The sequence below is a fragment of the Poeciliopsis prolifica genome, unplaced genomic scaffold, assembly GCF_027474105.1.
Source record: "Poeciliopsis prolifica strain line A6 unplaced genomic scaffold, Auburn_PproV2 SCAFFOLD002, whole genome shotgun sequence".
NCBI lineage: Eukaryota > Metazoa > Chordata > Actinopteri > Cyprinodontiformes > Poeciliidae > Poeciliopsis > Poeciliopsis prolifica.
Window position 1 is genome coordinate 2,820,005 of NW_026562377.1, and position 15,415 is coordinate 2,835,419.

At 37.5% G+C, this 15,415-nt stretch overlaps 1 protein-coding gene across 1 annotated transcript in view; it reads right to left on the minus strand.

Moving 5' to 3' along the window:
* Nucleotides 1–15,415, minus strand: part of LOC129374690 (contactin-associated protein-like 4) — a 78,752-nt gene that overhangs the window by 22,866 nt on the left and 40,471 nt on the right. Inside the window, exons 11-15 of the mRNA XM_055053232.1 lie at nucleotides 8,016–8,122; nucleotides 4,841–4,960; nucleotides 4,552–4,752; nucleotides 2,395–2,557; nucleotides 129–256 (exon numbers count right to left, since the gene is read on the minus strand). Coding sequence (XP_054909207.1) covers nucleotides 129–256; nucleotides 2,395–2,557; nucleotides 4,552–4,752; nucleotides 4,841–4,960; nucleotides 8,016–8,122 — 719 coding nt within the window. The remainder of the gene's footprint in view (nucleotides 1–128; nucleotides 257–2,394; nucleotides 2,558–4,551; nucleotides 4,753–4,840; nucleotides 4,961–8,015; nucleotides 8,123–15,415) is intronic.

The following is a 15,415-nucleotide window of genomic DNA, read 5'->3' on the forward strand; positions in this document are numbered from 1 at the left end:
AAATTAAAAGAGAGAAAAGGCAGACAAACACTTTTACTTGAGTTAAACAAATGAAGTTATTGAGCATAATGTTTGGGTCCCGCCTCTGCCCGCGCCCCCCGGCTCTGAGGTCACGCCCCTGGACTTACTGTCTCCATGGCAACGGAGCGCCCCCACCCTGTAGGCAGCCTCTGAACCCGAACGGTGAACGTCTCCCAGCACCAGCGACCGGACCGGGAGGCTCTCCTTATCGCTGAGAAGGTCAGAGTCCTCAGTCCTGAGAAGGAAGACGAGAACTCAGTACACTGCAAAAACAGAAAGTCTTAGCAAGTCATTTCAGTCTAATTTTATATCTGAGTACACTTGAATTAAGGCAAAACTTACAAGTAACTTTTCAGCAACACATAGGAGCTTGTTTTAAGTAAATAACTGTTTGATACTGATTTCAAAAGGACTAGTTTCACTGTCAGATTATTTTACTACTGAACTGCAGAGGAGGAAAGTAAGTACACCAAGTACAAGTTGAAGAAAGAAAACTTTAACCAGTTAGGCCAACTCAACAAAAAAGTCCTCAGTATTTAAGAGTTTGCTGTTTTCCTGCTCTGTTTTGTACAGTTAACCACTATAATTATTGAAATAAGAAAACCACTGCTGTGTCTGTGCAATATTAAAAAGTCTCTACACTGCAAAAACAGGAAATCTTACCAAGTAGTGTTTGTCTAATTTTGAGTGAAAATATCTCAGCACACTTGAAACAAGATAAAATTAACCAACAAGTAAATTTTCAGCAAAATATAGGAGTAACTAATTGCTTAATGTTGAAGAAAAAGTGGTACACTGCAAAACACAAACGTTTACTAAGTGTTTTTGGTGCAAAATATCTTCGTACAGTTGAAATAAGACAAAACTAACTTAGTAGCAGATTTCATACCAATAAATTCTTAATATTGATAAAAAGTACTGGTTCCATTGCGAGATTATTTCACTTATAACAGGGAAAAATGTCTTGTTTTAAGTTAAATAATTTGCTAATGGAACTAGAATGTCTTTAATAAATAATAAAAACTTATCCACTTAAAACAAACTTGTACATCTTCCTGAAAAGTTACTTGTGAATTAGTTTTGGCTTATTTCAAAATCTGCACTGGAAATTAAAACAAATATATTTGGTAGCACGCTTTGTGTTTTTGCAGTGTAATGAGAAAAGGTAAAAGTTTGCCCACAGAAAGTAAAGCCAAGATAAAAGAGTGGAAGAAATTATGTCTGGAAAGCAAACACTCTGCTTCGACTAGTCATTTGTTCTCACAGGGTTAGTTGAGGATCTGCTGACAAAAAAAAAAAGATTCTGCTGACACAGCGTCCTATGCTGGACAGTGTTAGCTTAGTGATTCATTTGCACATCCAAGCCAACTGCTTTGTTGCTGCACAACACAAGAATGAAATAATGTGGGATTTGATCTGATAAGATACAGGCAGCAACAAAGTGAAGCAGAATTCAACAACAGGAGATAATCTGGGATGAGATTATTGTTCCTGGAATAGAAGATTCCTCAAATCAGAAATTCATGAGTTTAAAACATTCAGGAAGCAATTTTATTATCAAAACTGTTTCTGTTTGGCAGAACATTAAGAATAAACAATGAAGTTACTGAATGTTACGTCCAGTAGTGGGCAAACGTCCACTAATCTGCTGAGGCGCTAATAATGGAGCTATTTCTTCTGTTTAGCGATTTAGCTAACGTTAGCACACTAATGCTACATACATTTATACCGGTTAAAATTAATTATTTGGCTGTTTTGTAAACTTTAAGTTGAGTAAGTTTTGATTAATATTTCTTCTGTTCAAGTAGACATTTATATTTATGCTTTTATTTTGAAGGGCACAAAGGATGTTTATTCTTCTCTTTTTCCCCCTATAATTTAAAACAAGAAACTGATAATATAAAACACAAACTATAGAGAACAAAATATAAACATAAATGCAATATCTAAATTCATAACATTTAGATTATAATGTCAAAAAATTTGACATTTTGAAAATAAATTAGTCTTAATAGAAACAAAATAACCTTCAAAAATGTTTTTGATAAAAGTTTTTTTTTTCAGTTGTGTCAAAATTGGTTTATTTCATCAATGGAAACACTTTTTTTTTTTACACCACGAGTCACATGATCAACAACTGGCTGTTACTACTAGAGGAAACCACAAACAAGACAACAGGAAGTAGCTGAGGGATGATGATTTTTGATCATGTGATGCAAAAAAGTATTTTCATTGCAGTTCTGCAAAAATAAACCAATTTTGATCACCAAAAAAATTCTGATTTTTTTTTAAACTGGCATATTTCTATGAAGTGAATTTAATTTCAAAATGTCATGATCAATAGAAACGCAGCTGCAAAATAATTTGGCGTACCACAGGTCATAGTCAGCATCACAGTTGCAGTAGAAGCTCGAGTCGAGGCAGCTGTTCTGCAGACCACATGCGCACTGCCGGCTGCCGGGCAAAGCTCCGCCCCAAAAGTTCTGGATCTGACCCGAAGCCGGGCCGCCGACCCACCAGCTGAAAGGAGTCCCGTCTAAAACAAAAACATGCAGGACAGTAAAGGAATAATTTACATTTATTTAATAGTTTAACATTTTTAAATACAGATAAAAGATATTAATTTGAAAAATTGTGAAACATTATTTAAAAATTTAATTAACAATTTCCTTTTTTAGTTTTTAATAAAGAAAAGGTACATTTTTGATAAGAAGAGGCAAAAGTACAATGTTTGAAACTGAAAAATAAATTGTGAAAACTTATTTTTTCAGTTAAAAAATGATTTTACAGCTTAAATTTTTTTCTTTCTAACTTAATTTTTTTCTTTTGAACAAACTTTATGGCCCCAATGTAACTCCATATAGCTCCCCTGTATGAAGTAAGAATGAAACTGCGCTTTTGTAGTGACTAAAATGCATTGTTTCAACTTCTTGACTGTCATAAAACATTGTAGACTCTTAAACATAGAAAACTAATAAACTTTTTACATACATTTTTTTGGAAGGTAGAAATGATGCACCTTTATTCCCCTAACGGATTCTGTTTTTAAATTCACAGAATTGGAAATTAAAGCAAATGAGCTCAGAATACATCTGTTAGCAAGAAATGACTTAAGTCACACACACACACACACACACGCACACACACACCCACACACACACACACACCCACACACACACACCCACCCACCCACACACACACACACACACACACACACACACACACACACCACACACACACACACACACGCACACACACACACACACACACTGAGGCCATGCTTTTTAACAAATAAAAAGAAACAAAGATATTTACAAGGACATTTTTTTGGCATCAATGTAGCCCCACTGCTGTGTGAAAAGAGTCAATCAGTGACAGTTTATGCAAAACATCTCCAACGTAAAATTTTCATTAATTCATGTTTTTTAATTCTCCCCTAATTAACAAATTTAGCAAATTAATCTCTCCATGTTACATAAAATAATGACCCAAAGCAGCTTCTGCTTGTCTCGTCTGCCAACACATTCAAGTCTTTAAGATTATTGGATAGCCTGCACTTCAAAACCAAAAAGTATTCACAGTGTAATTATCTAAGTACGTATGAAATAAGACAGAATTAACTTACAGGTGTCTTTTCAGAAAGATACAGGCACTTGTTTTAAGTCAATAAATTTTGAATATCGTTAAAAAATTCTAGGTTTTACTTATAAAAAGACTCTTTACCGTGTTTTAAGTGAAAATATCTGCCAGTTTAATTAATATACAAAATGAAGACTTAATTCAAGCACCCATGTCTTGTTAAAATATTACTTGTAAAATTTTATCTTTTTTTCAGTGTGCTAAGACGTTGACTAAAAACTAAAAGAAAAAAGGAGTAACTTTTGCCAAAATACTCAAAAAATTTTCTTTAAAATTTCTAAACTTGAAAACTGAAAATTTGCTAGAAAAAAACTAAAATTTTAAGATTAATCTGAGAAACTTCCTAGAAAAAAAAATCTTAGTTTGACAAAATAGTAAAAAAATACTTTTAAAAAATGCTCTGAAATGGAGGTTTTGGTGAAAATTTACTCCTTTGTTAATTTTTGTTCCATGTATAGAGGCCCTAATATTCTTCCGTAGGTATCTGCATTATAAACTGGTCTAACCACATTGTGCAGGATTTTGTGTTTTTGCAGTGCAGATGAACCCGGACAGGAAATAAGAGCCGTTTTCTCCCCATCAAGCCGATAAGAAACATTTTGAGAGCAGAAGAAGTTAATCAGACTCTGTACTCTTTAATTCCTCCCAACAGCCTTCAGCTGTGTATTTAAATCCTAGTTAAATAAAAGAATAAAATTTGATGATTTCCAAACCAATTAGGCGCTGTAAAGCGGCACAGATAATAAGGAAGTGAAATTTAATTAATGTTTTAAATAGTAACGTAACGGACGAACTCAGCAGTTCACTCTGTCCTGGTTTCAGATTTAGAAAAGCTTACTTTGCAAAGACGTTGCCTCCAGACATCTTTTTTTTAACTTTTCCAGATCTTACCCAGGCTGTTGGAGAGGCGGGACTTCCTGCAGTGATAGGAAAGCTCCTGCTCGCAGTGCTCCGATTGGCTGATGACGGCGGAAAGCTGCTTCTCCTCAGACGGATACAGGAAGCTGGCGAAGTGTTGGTTCGTGTCAGCGGAGGCCTGGACTGGAGTCAGCTCTGTGTTATTATGCTGGATTATAATCCACGTCTGGTCCTCTGGAGGACACGAAACAACAATAACACAGTTTATTAAACTTCTGTGTGAAATGAAAGAAATCTACATTTTTAATTGTGTTTTTTTTACCCGTCATGTTGCAGTAAACGAGCTGCGGTCTGATTGGTCCGCTGCCGTCCACGTCGATGTAAAACAGACCCGAAGTGTCGCCTTTGTGTTTGTAGATCTCACACGACTGTTCGTATTTTGCTAAGGAGAAAACATAACGTTACGGAAAGGGATAAGGACGCTGAAAAAAATAATTCTTACTTTTCTTAATATTCTGACCCTTTTTTCCCCCCCACAATTTTGACTTTTCTCCAAATTTTGGCTTTTTTCCCCCAAAGAACGTTTACTTTTTCAGAATTATTACTTTTTCTAAGAATTATAATTTTTTTCTCAGAATTGTTACTTTCTTCCCCAAATTCCGACTTTGTTTTTCCTCTCAAAATTCGGAGATTAAAGTCAAAATTTGAAAAATAATGAATTTTATTACAACTATTTACAATTTGGAGAAGTAACATTTCTTCATATCACTTTCTTTCGGTATAAAACTCATAAAACTTTAACAAAAACTCCACGTTTAAATCTTGGTTAAAACAAGTTTGTTCTTCATCCACTGAAGTTACTGAAATTTACGCTGCAAAAACACAAAATCTCAGTATTTTTGGTCTAGTTTCTAGTGCAAATATCTCAATATCTTTTATAAGATAAAACTGACTTAGAGGTAGAATTTGGCAAGATATAAAAGGTTGTTTTCAGTTTAATTTTTAATATAGATGAAATAGTTTCAGTTCCCCTGGCAGATTATTTCACTGGATTATAAGTGAAATTAGTTTCCAATGAATGAGTCATTTTTTCTCAATATAAAGAAAATAATTTATTTAAAACAAGCTGAAAAGTTATTTGTGAGTTAGTTTTGACTTAATTAAGGTGTACTAAGAAATTTAGAAACTAAACCAAAATACTTTGGTACGTTTTTGTGTAAAACATACCAAAGTATTTTTGGGAAAAAGCCTAAAAGTATTTTTTCCCAAATAAATATAGCTTCCTATCTGACTCTAAATGTGAATTTTTACTCCTGGAACTTCCTGAAAAATCAGTACACGCCCTTTCTGTGCCTATATTTAGTGAATTTTTTTTAGTAATAATTTAAATTTAAAAAAATTTCCACCCAATATTTTTTTCTCATGTTGTAATTTTATCTTTACATTTACAGTGTCTTATTGCGTGTTTTGGGTTTTATTTGTAATTTTGTGTAACCCTGCCTGGTCACTTTGCTGCTGTTACATCTGAATTTCTCTAAAAAATGGACAATAAATAATATTTCTGCTCTTTTCTTCACATCTTTTGTCTGTTTCTCTGCTTTGCAGAGAAACAGATATCATTTGCCCCACTGATCCATCTCTGACTTCAACACCATCAAAACTACAATCCTGCAGATAAAAATATTAAATAAATATCATCGGTTTTGTTCTTTCAGTGGGAAACAAAAGTATTTAAAGATATTTTTAGCACTTGAAAGACTTTGGTACTTAAAAATATTAGGCATGATGAAAAAAGAAGCAGCATTTAGGAGCTGGGAATTGACACGGTGCTTTTCGGAGCGCTTTGAAGACAGAAGTGGGAGAAAATTGTGGCTTTCATCTCCAGCAGGATGCAGTCCCTTTGTTCTCTCCTCCGCTATCCCCCAGTGGAAAGGTGACATTTCATTCCTGCATTATGTATCACCAGGGATGATGCTATTTTTGCTAAGGAGCAAAGTATGAAATTTAGAGCAAACTTATCTGAACGTCTCCAAAGACCTGCAGGTAATGCTTCACTACCGGTAAACACGAGTTGGTTTACAAATGCATTTGTAAATAAAACATATACTTCAAACTAAATTATTTAACTGTTCTGTAGAGTACAGCAGAGGAAAAACTCAATAAATTGATTTATACTAATTATTTACGGTAGAAGAAATCTTTAAAAAGTTTTTAAATAATGGACTGAGAAGAAATGCACAGGAAAATTGACTGTTGAGGGACAGACTGTCTAATTAAAGTAATCCCAATAAAAACATGGGTGGGATAATAACAGTTTTTTACATAAGTGAAAATTTTAAGTTTAGGTTTGAAAATAAGATACACCTTAAAGTATTTATTTTTAAACAAGGTTTGAATAAAGCAGAAAATAGGTAAAATATGACTATCTTAAATGTTAATTCCATAATTTTTCATGTAAAAAATTTATATATTAAAAAAAACACAAAAAACATAATAAAATAATCCAAGTTATAAATAAAATAAGTAAAAAAAAAAGAAACATGCAGTTTTTTTTCTACAAAATTTCAGAAATTAATCTAAACATTTTTGGGTATTTTCTAGCGAATGGCAGATTTTTCAAGCTCAGCTGTTTCCAAGGATTTTCTAGAAATTTTCTGAGATTTTTGAAAAAATGTGAAAATTTTTGAAAAATTTCTGAGTTTTTTCTGGAAAGTTTTCAACTTTTGAAGGAAAGGATTGTTGAGAGAAACTCGGGAATTCAGAGAATAATCTCATTTTGGTCTTCAAAACTCAGAAATATCGAAGTTTATTTCTAGAGAATTTTTGATTGAACTATAGAAAAATGTAGACATTTGGAAATTTTTGAGTTTGAAAGAAGAAACTGAAATTTTGACATCTCAGAAATTTTCTAGAAAAAACAAGAACAAGTCAAAAATTTGCGAGAGAAAAACTGAGATTAATTTAATAATTTTTCTAGAAAAAACTTGGAAATTTCCGTTTTAATAATGAAAAGCTTCAAAGTTTTTTTGTGGTCTCCAAGGCTTTTGAGATTATTCTCACCATTTTGGAGTTTCTTTGAGAAAAATTTAAATTTTTAAAACTCAGAAATTCACAAGGTTTTTCTAGGAAATTTCCGATTTCAATCTCAGAATTTCTGATTTCCGCCCCTTCATTTAAAATATATTTGAATATTTATTTTATATGAATGCAAAAGAATCTCAGTATTAGCATAAGACTGATTTCCTTTTTTACAGAATAAAGTATTTCAGCTACACACAGATTAGTAATCCCGCGTTAATCTGTCGGTCGACAATGACATTCACCGCTGTACTCTTTATATCATGTATTGATTTATACTTGTATTTTTTTTTGGCATGTTTTATTGTTTTTACTTTTTAACTTTGGCTTTTAGTTTTTATTCTTGCTGTAGCGTTAATCTGGCACACACATAAATCTGAATCTTAATTTTAATCTGCATGTCTCGCCGTTTCTCTCACAGCTGTGGCAGGTGGCTCCTCGGTAGCCGCTGTTGGAGCAGTTGCAGTGGAAGTTTGTCCAGGACTGAGAGCATCTTCCTCCGTGTTCGCAGTGACTCGGCGAACACCTGCAGGGCAGAAAACAGAGAACGCACAAACGGCTCGGCTCAGTCGTCTTCAAAACTTCTTCCAACGTTTCTCAAGGAGGTTCACGCGTCTTCATAACATCTGTTCTGATGAAGAGGAGTCAAGCAGGTGCCGTAATAATATTACAAAAAAAAAAACACACACATGAAATTTAAACAGGACCAGCTGGGTTGTTCTGAGATGTAACACCTTTCTGCCCATCCGCCGAGGGGATCCAAAGGTGCTGCTCGACACAAAATCTCAATCATTATGAAATAAATTTAATAAAAAATAATCCGTTTTGCAGCAAGGATTGTGGTCTGCTTTAAAATAGTCTGTTGATTTTCTAAAATTATTATTTTTTTGCTGCTATCTTTTCTCTTTTATTATTCTGGAAAGTACGATGGTGAATTAGGGCCATTCCAGACAGAAAAAAGGAGTAAAGTTCCACCAAAAAAAAAAACCTCTGAAATTTTTGTAAGACAAATAAAATTTCTCAATTTTAAAAGTTAAAAATGTACTAAAAAAATCTCAGAAATTATGAGGACTCGTAACTTTTATTGAAAAGCAGAAACATTTCTGAGTTTGAAAAGTTGCAACTTGCTGAAAAAAAATTTCTGGTTTTTAAAAATCAAATATTTGTCAGAAAAATCTCAGAAATTTTTAGATAAACTTCGGAAATATTCTACAAAAAACTCAGAAATTTATGGGTTTCAAAATTGAAAAATGTATAAGTTTTTTTCTGGAATATTTCTGAGATTTCTCTTCAAATATCAGTTTCTTCCAGCAAACTTTTGAGTCTTCAAACTTAGAAATTTCCAAGTTTTTTCTGGAAAATTTCTGAGATGAACCTAAAAATTTCTGAGATTTTGGCAGAATGTTTTCCTTTGGCTTTAGCAAAAGATAAGTTATGTTTTCCGCTAACACTAGCTTAGCACATTTGCTTTGGTTGCATTTACCCAGAATGCATTTGAAAGATTTAAAAAACCCAAGAATGGAAAGGAGTTTCACCTTCCAGAAGAACAATAAACAGCTAGGAAAAAATAAACAGCTAAAGTTAGAAGCAGATGGTTTTAATCAAAACATATTTACGCGCCGGACAGATCTGAACAATAACAGATAATTTGCTTCAGCCCGAATAACTCTGAATAATACCTAAAATTAATTCAGGAAAGAGCCCAAAATTAAGGTTTTCACAAGTTTTATGACAGAAATGTTAAAAGTTGGAGGAAGATTAATATTTTTCCGAGGCGCTGCATAGCGAGACACAAACACCAGACTCCAAACTTCTCAACTTTGTTTTATGTTTTATTTCAGAATCTGAGCTCAGCATGCCACTGGCGCTGCTGATTTCATTCCCTGCAGAGCCGTTTCTGAGCGGCTGCCATTGCATCTAATTACGTGAGTCAGGTGCAAGGTAATATTTAAGTTTATTAGAGTGGGCTGTTGCAATTTTTTTTTTGTAATATATTTATTGTTATCAACAAATGAACAAAACTGCAGGACAGTTATCAAAATACAATGAAATCCGGATCGTCGATCAGACCGTGATGACCAGTTGGCGTAGGTTGACGCTGGAATTGGGATCTTCTATATTGTCATCATCAGTAAGTGAGTCCAAAACAGATCGCAGTTACAAATAGATTCCAGATCACGACTGTCCTTTATGTATCCAGAAAATAGACAACACAAACAGTGATACCCCAACCCAACCCACCCCAGGTTATTAAGGATAGAAGTTAGAACAACAAATAGATAGAAGGGGGAAACGGAAAAGAAAAAAAAAAATAAAATAAATAAATAAATAAAAAAAGAAGGGTTAATATGAACAAATAAAACAAGTAAGAACTAAATAAAATATTCAGCTCCTTCGCAGACTGCTGGAAATGAATGCATCAGGGTGCATTAAGTCACTTGTGCACCAACCGGGAGGCCCACCCACTGTCACAGAGCAGACGTTAGCCTGCCACTAACCGTGTCCAGTGGTATTACTCAAATGTTCAAGGAATGGCCCCCATGTCCCAGCATATCTGGGTACATTATTATTGAGAGTGTAGCGTATTTTTTCAAGGTGTAAACAAGAAGCCATGCTATTAAGCCAACATTTAAAGGAGGGAGGTGAGGCAGACTTCCACTCTGTAAGAATGACACGTTTAGCCAACCATCCCAAAAGCGAGAGCCTCTCGAGTAGACAAGGGCAGAGCAGAGCAGGAGTCAGATACCCCAAACAGAGCAACAAGACAGTCCAAAGGAATCTGTTGTTTGTACGCAGTTTGGTAGAGACAGAATATGTCAGACCAAAAGGTTGTTAAATAATGGCAGTGCCAAAATTGATGTCCAAGAGTAGCCTTAGGGTGTCCACATCTGTCACAAGTACTTGAATGACTTGGGAATATTTTATTCAATCTCGCTTTAGAGTAGTGCAGACGATGCACCACTTTAAACTGGATTAGTTGCAATTTGGCATTAATAGAGCAGTTTTTTATCCCCAACAGCACACGGTCCCAGAGCGCAGTGGGAATTGTAACTCCCAAATCTTTGGACCAGGCATCTCTGATATGAATGGACGACTCCGGCTTAGAGAAAACATTCACAAACAGTGAGATTAGATGTCTGGAGGTGGGGGCTTTAATAAGAAGATCATAAAAAACATGTTGCGCTGAATGCTGATTTGTGCTTAAAGCAAGTTGGTTTGCAAAACTCCTAGCTTGCAAATAGCGAAAAAAATTATTTGGGGACAAATTGAATTTAGACTGTAGCTGAGGGTATGATGCAATCTTTTTGTTGATAAAAAGATCCTTGAGAGAGGAGAGGCCCCTGCCTGACCAGAGTTTGAAGGCAGGATCCAAGAGGCCCGGTTTAAAGCAGGGGTTATGACACAAAGGGGCATAAATAGACAAGTCTGGGAGTTTCAAGACTCTCTTTATTTGTGTCAAAATTTTAACTGAGTTCCAAAGTATGAAGTCAGACGTGAGCCTCTTGAGGGGGATATCTGGTTTAGAGAATAATATTGCAGGCAATGAAGCAGAAGTTTGTAGTAACAAGTTATGAGATTCAATCTGAGGCCAGCCAGGGAGGGAGACGGAAGGAGTCCCCGCCTCGGCAGAGGATGACGTCCAGAATGTCCAAGCTCTGGCATTGCAGGCCCAGTAGTAGTGCCGAAAAATCGGAAGGCCAAAGCCACCCTCCCATCTAGATTTCTGCAAATGCGCTTTAGAGATTCGGGAAGGTTTGTATGCCCAAATGAATGGCATAATCATTGAGTCCAATGTATTAAAAAAGGAAGAAGGAATAAAAATTGGAATATTTTGGAAGAGATAAATAAACTTAGGAAGTACAACCATTTTGATAATATTAATACGACCAATTAATGAGAGTGGGAGTAACCGCCAGTTGTCAATCCATTTTCTTAGCTTAGAGAGTAACTCTAAATAATTTAATTGGAATAGTAACTTGGAGTTTACGGGAATTTTGATACCGAGATACATAAAGTGGTCATGGGCGATTTTTAATGGTAAACTATTCAGAAAACCAGAGTCAAGTCCGTTAGACAGAGGCACAAAGACAGACTTATTCCAGTTGATTGTGAAACCAGAGAGCTGCCCAAAGCTCTGCAGCACTTCGAGAAGCGGTGGAAGAGAGGCTCTAGCATCAAGCAATGTCAAGACTACATCATCCGCATATAAGCCTATGACGTGCTCTAGTGTACCACATGTGATACCCGTGATAAGTTGATTAGACCTGATGGCAGCCCAAGGGTTCCAAAGCCAAACGCAAATAGCATGGGAGACAAGCAGCAGCCCTGCCTAGTGCCACGTTTCAGTAGAAAGGCAGGTGATCTGTCTCTATTGGTCAACACCCGAGACCTGGGATGAGCATAAAGCATTTCTATCAGAGACAGAAAACCTGTGCCAAAGCCAAATCTTCTGAGAACAGCGAACATGTATCCCCACTCCACCTGGTCGAAAGCTTGCTGAGCATCCAAAGATATGACTGCTGAGTTGGTAAGAGCGTGAGAATACATAATGTTAAGTAGTCGTCTTGTGTTGGAGAAAGAGAATCTTTCTGGAATGAATCCAGATTGATCTGGATGTACCAGAGCACTGATGTGGGAGGACAGTCGGTTAGCTAAGACCTTAGCAATAATTTTTCTGATCAGAGTTAAGCAGGCTCAAGGGGCGATATGAAGCCACATTAGTAGGGTCTCTGTCCTTTTTAAGTAAAAGACAAATACTAGCATCATATAGAGACTCAGGAAAATGCCCAACCTCCACGGAAGACCTGACCATACGCAGTATGAGTGGCGCCACCACGTCAATATGAGTCTTGTAAAACTCGATACCAAAGCCGTCAGGACCGCATGCCTTTCCACTAGGAAAAGAGCGGATTGCTGCCCTTATCTCCTCCAGAGTAACATCACCATCTAGTTCCAGCCTTGCGGCATTTGTAAGAGTCGGAATGTCCAATGGTTGAATAAAGCGTGCGATATCCTCTGTAGATGCAGTTGTATTGGAGGCATAAAGTTTATTGTAGTACTGAAAGAAAGTTTTGTTTATTAGCTTATGATCTGTCAGAAGCTGGCCTGATGGAGAGAGTATCTTATTAATGGCTCGCTCGGCCTGCATTCCCTTCAACTGCCTGGATAGTATTTGATCTGCTTTGTCTCCCAGTTCGAAATACCTCTGACGCAGCCTCTGAATATCATCCATGACCCGCTCACCCAAAATACAGTTATATTCATACTTTAGATTCACAATCGAGGTAATTATGTGGTCTGAATTGGAGCGATGGAGTGTGTCTTCCAGTGTGGTTATTTGTTTCTCAATTTCCGCCAGACGATTACGTCTGACTCTCTTAAGATTGGATTGGTATGATATAATATCACCTCTTATCACAGCTTTGAAAGATTCCCAAAGTGTGGAATCCGAGACAGTGCCATTATCATTGTAAGCCAAAAAGTCTGAGATCTTATTAGAGACAAACTTGCCAAAGGAGCTGTCCAAGTACAGGGAGGGATTAAGTTTCCAATTGTACTGTGCTCTTTGGGTATCAAAATTAAATTCAACTGACAATGGTGCATGATCAGAGATGAGAATAGGGTGGTAGGTGGATTTGAGAGCACGGGGTAATAAGTTTGAGTCAGCCAAAAAATAGTCAATTCTTGTTGAGGATTTGTGCACCGAGGAAAAAAAAGAATATTGACTCTCTATGGGATGTTGATGCCGCCAGACATCAACCAGATCCAAAGATGCTGCTAACTTGGTTATAACCGATGTGGACTGCGATGGCGAGGCAGGTTTAGGAGAAGACCTGTCGAGGACAGGGTCGAGGTAGCAATTAAAATCACCCCCAACAATGATCCTATATTCAGTGTGTTCCGCTACAAGATTAAATACTTTTTTATAAAAGTCTGGACAGTCAAAGTTAGGTGCATAGATGTTAAGAAGGGCCAGGGGGACAGAATTAATGATGCCAGTAATAAGAACGTATCTCCCGCCTGGATCAGTCACCTGTGACTTAAATATGAATGGAACGGTTTTACGGATGAGAATGGCCACTCCTCTCGCCCTGGAGGTGAAGTTGGATTGATACACACATGACACCCATGATGTCCTCAAACGTCTCTGTTCCGTAGGTGAGATATTGTCTCCTGCAGGAACACAACATCAGCAGACAGATCCTTCAAGTGAGAAAAACTTTGCCCCTCTTGAGCGCCCCACCCACACCCCTGCAGTTCCAGGTGATGAAGGTAATCGGATTCATAGCTGGCATGAAAGGAGCACCGTCAGAGAAAATTCAGAACGGTGGACAAAAAAGTGTTGTCTGAGCTGAATAAGGGAGAAAAAGAAAAGGAAAAGAAGAAAGAAAGGGAGAAAAGAGAAGAAAGAAAAAACCACACACCCACTCGTCCCTCCCCTCCCTGCCCCCCATTCTAGAACTAAGTGACCAAATACCGAACCAACCCCCTCCCACTCCCACACCGCAATGTAAAAACAAACAGTGCTTCCCCTTAAGCTAAGGGAGGCTGCTGGGAGCTGACCCGAGCAGTACACTACGGGAACTACCATAACACTCCTAAATAGGGAGCAAGAACCCCGGAGATCTCCAAAATACAATGAACAGTACAAATAAAAACACCTGGACAATTCTAAGTTTCAGATTCAGGTATATAAAGACCACAAGGGGGTATACAAACTAGTGAGAATTCAAGCTAACAAGAAGTTAAGTACTTTATGTATACCCGGAATGACCTCTGAGAATATAACATACAAGGAAAACATAACCAAACCTATTGTGCTTTAAGGTACAGGGATTTACAATTTCCGAACAAGTACAACCAGTGAGCCTAGGTTGGGACATCTGCTGCGGCAGAGATGGAATCAGCGAAATGTTCAGCCTCCGCCGGGGAGAGAAAAGTCTTAACTATGTTGTTGTGTACAACCTGCAGCTTGGCTGGATAGCGTAGCGAGCACTTAGCGCCCGTGTCGGTTAGCTTCTTCCTCACGCTGTTGTAGGCCATCCGTTGCGCCACGACTTCAGCTGTGTAGTCAGGAAAGATGGACACACGGGCTCCGTTGTACATCAGGGGTGAATGCAAGCGGCTGAGTCGCAGAATGTTAGCCACGTCTCTGTCGTTGTGAATCTTTGCGATGATGGCCGTGGTCGCTCCATAGGTGACGGTTTCGGCCTAAGACTACGGTGAGCGCGGTCAATCTTGATGGGCTTGACAAAATTATCCTTTCCGAGTACCTCCGGTAAGAGCCGTGAAATAAAGTCAGTAGGGCGACCTTGTTCTGCACCTTCCTTGATGCCAAGCACCCTTATATTACATCTGCGGGACCGACCTTCCAGATCACTTAGCTTCTCTCTCAACAGAGCGTTAGCATCCCGGAGCTGACCACAGGAGGCTTCGAGGGCCGAGATGCGGCCATCAGCAGACGACATGGCTTCATCAATGGTGTCGACTCGGCTCTCTATCTCCCGTTGTTGAGTTTGCACGGCGGAGAGAGAAGATTCAATAGTGTTGAAACGGCCCTCCATTGTCTTCTTTAGGTCATCAATAAGATCGAAAAGCTTAGCAACTTGCACCCCCTGAGCTGTGATAGCACCTAGGATAGCTTCGTTGCTAGCTCCGGAACTCGGCTGGGCTGTCTCCTTCTGTGCGCCGTCCTTCTTCCCCATTTTGAGAGAGAAGAGTAAAAAAAATATTCCCAATCTCTTGAAGAAAAACAATATTGAATAAAGGGCCAGGTGTATTATGTTAGAGGCGAAGTTTGGGGAGATAATACGGAGCC